The following is a 2,266-nucleotide window of genomic DNA, read 5'->3' on the forward strand; positions in this document are numbered from 1 at the left end:
TCTATCAAATGATAAAATTGAAATACAAAATTCTAAACTAGTTGTATAAATCACAATCGAGTTTGTTAAACGAAAAAAGTCTTATTATACCGTATATTTTATCTTAGTTACATTTCTAAAGCTATGTACATTCATGTAACATATTATTTGGTGTTCTATTTGCAAAACTTCTTTACTTAATGAAGAATCAAGCTTTTATACAAGTTATATATATAATTATAAGCATAAATGTAAGTCTTATACTAACACCAGCTAATAAACAAGATGGAATTTAAATAATACAAATATGGATATAATAATATAAGTGTATAGTACTGTAGGCACAAATATGGGCGCACGGTTGTAGCTTATATTATTATTATTATTATATGACATGAGATATAGCCCTTTTGCTGTAAAATAGTATTAAAAAATTTAACATTTTTTCTATATAAAAAAAAAAGAAAAGAAAACAATATCTTGAAAAGCGAGTCCAATTAGACCATCTATATTTTAATAATTTGATATTCCCAATTATTTATTTATTTTCTCCGTCTCTTTAAAAGCAAACCCAACACCAAACATATGCATCCTCTCCTTCTCTCTCTACTTTCTCTCTCTAAAAACGCACAGTTGGTTGCATCCTGTAACAAACAAGAAGCTCTGAATACACATTTCATGGCGGTTGAAGCAGGTCACCACACTCTGTTCCATCCTCAAATGATGCTAACAGACAATCAAGCCACTGGTAACACACCTCTACCTTACGGACTCACCAATCCTCTAACAGCGATGTACGGTTTCACCGACGGTTTTCCGGCGAATACTGCTCCGATCAAGGCTGAAAGCGGCCTCACTTGTAGCCTTCCTGTTTCTAGAAAACGACCTAGAGATTGTTCAGATCTGAATACTCTGCTTTCGTTCGTTAACAGTCGGAACATGAATCAGAATCAAAACCAAAATCACGGAAACGCAACCGGAACGTATACGTTTCTCGGAGAAGATATCTCTATGCAGATCCAGCAACAACAGTTGGAGATCGATCAATTCATCGCTCATCAGGTAGTTATTAACCTAATATTCGAGTTTTCGTGTTTCATTTCATCAAATCGTTCACGTTTTCGGATTTTTCTCGTTTGATTTCATGAAATCGTTTACGTTTTTCAACTGTTTTTGATGAAATTTTCATTCATTTCATGAAATCGTTAACTGTTTTGTTGAAATTGTGAATCTAATTCTGTTACACCACCGATTTACAGACGGATAAAGTACGAATCGATATCGAAGAGAGACGAAAGCGAAACTCACGGAGACTAATCGCGGCAGTAGAAGAAAACATATCAAACAGATTACGAGCAAAAGAAGAAGAAATAATGAAAATCGCCAAACTAAATTGGGCGTTAGAAGAAAAAGTAAAATCTCTATGTGTAGAGAATCAAATCTGGCGCGAATTAGCTCAAACAAACGAAGCAACAGCAAACGCATTACGCAGCAACTTAAAACAAGTTCTGGAACACGTCGTTCACGACGAGTATCGCCACCGTAACACCACCGCCGGCTGCGTGGACGACGCGGCGGCACTGGCGGAAGATGCACAGTCTTGCTGCGAGAGCAACAATGAAGATAATCACATCAATGATGACTGTTGCACAAGCAACAACAACAACAAGAATAATAATAGATTGTGCAAGAAGTGTGGGAAAGATGAGTCATGTGTGTTGCTTCTTCCTTGCAGGCATCTTTGCTTATGCACAGTGTGTGCTTCTTCTGTTAACATTTGCCCTGTTTGTAAATCCACAAAGAACATCAGTGTTCATGTCAACATGTCATGATGTTATCAGTTCAGATATTTACAGTGACAAATAGATTCAATTCAATTCAATTCAAGAGACTAACAAATTGTAACCATTGATTCACTAGTTTTGTTAATACTTCGTTTTTTTCTTAATTCTTAATATTTGATTAATTGTTGTTTTAAGTTTGTAGTTTTGTTAATAATATTCTTTGATTAGGATTTAGTTAGGGGGTAGGGTAGGGTATGGGTAGGGGTAGGGGTAGATAGGTGGTGATGTCAACGTGGGAACATGAAAGTGCGAAGGTGCAGTAGAAGCCTCCAACTCCACTCCTTTTGTTTTTTAGTTTTTTTTTAAGGACAAATTTGGATGATGGACCTTTAACGACAAATTTGGATGATGGACCACTGGAATCCATCTTTACTAAATAATAATTCAGGAGGAAACACAGTAAATTTGAGAAATTTTTTTTTGTAATAATCAAACCCAGAACC

General features: G+C 35.5%; 1 protein-coding gene across 1 annotated transcript; it reads left to right on the forward strand.

The window, feature by feature from the left end:
* Positions 1 to 554: 554 nt before the first annotated feature.
* Positions 555 to 1,927, forward strand: LOC110890078 (BOI-related E3 ubiquitin-protein ligase 1). The gene is made up of 2 exons (XM_022137646.2): positions 555 to 1,041; positions 1,239 to 1,927. The coding sequence occupies exons 1-2, from the start codon at positions 565 to 567 to the stop codon at positions 1,809 to 1,811; spliced, it is 1,050 nt and encodes a 349-aa protein (XP_021993338.1). The 5' UTR covers positions 555 to 564; the 3' UTR covers positions 1,812 to 1,927.
* Positions 1,928 to 2,266: the final 339 nt, after the last annotated feature.

Source organism: Helianthus annuus, chromosome 11, assembly GCF_002127325.2.
Source record: "Helianthus annuus cultivar XRQ/B chromosome 11, HanXRQr2.0-SUNRISE, whole genome shotgun sequence".
NCBI classification, from domain to species: Eukaryota; Viridiplantae; Streptophyta; class Magnoliopsida; order Asterales; family Asteraceae; genus Helianthus; species Helianthus annuus.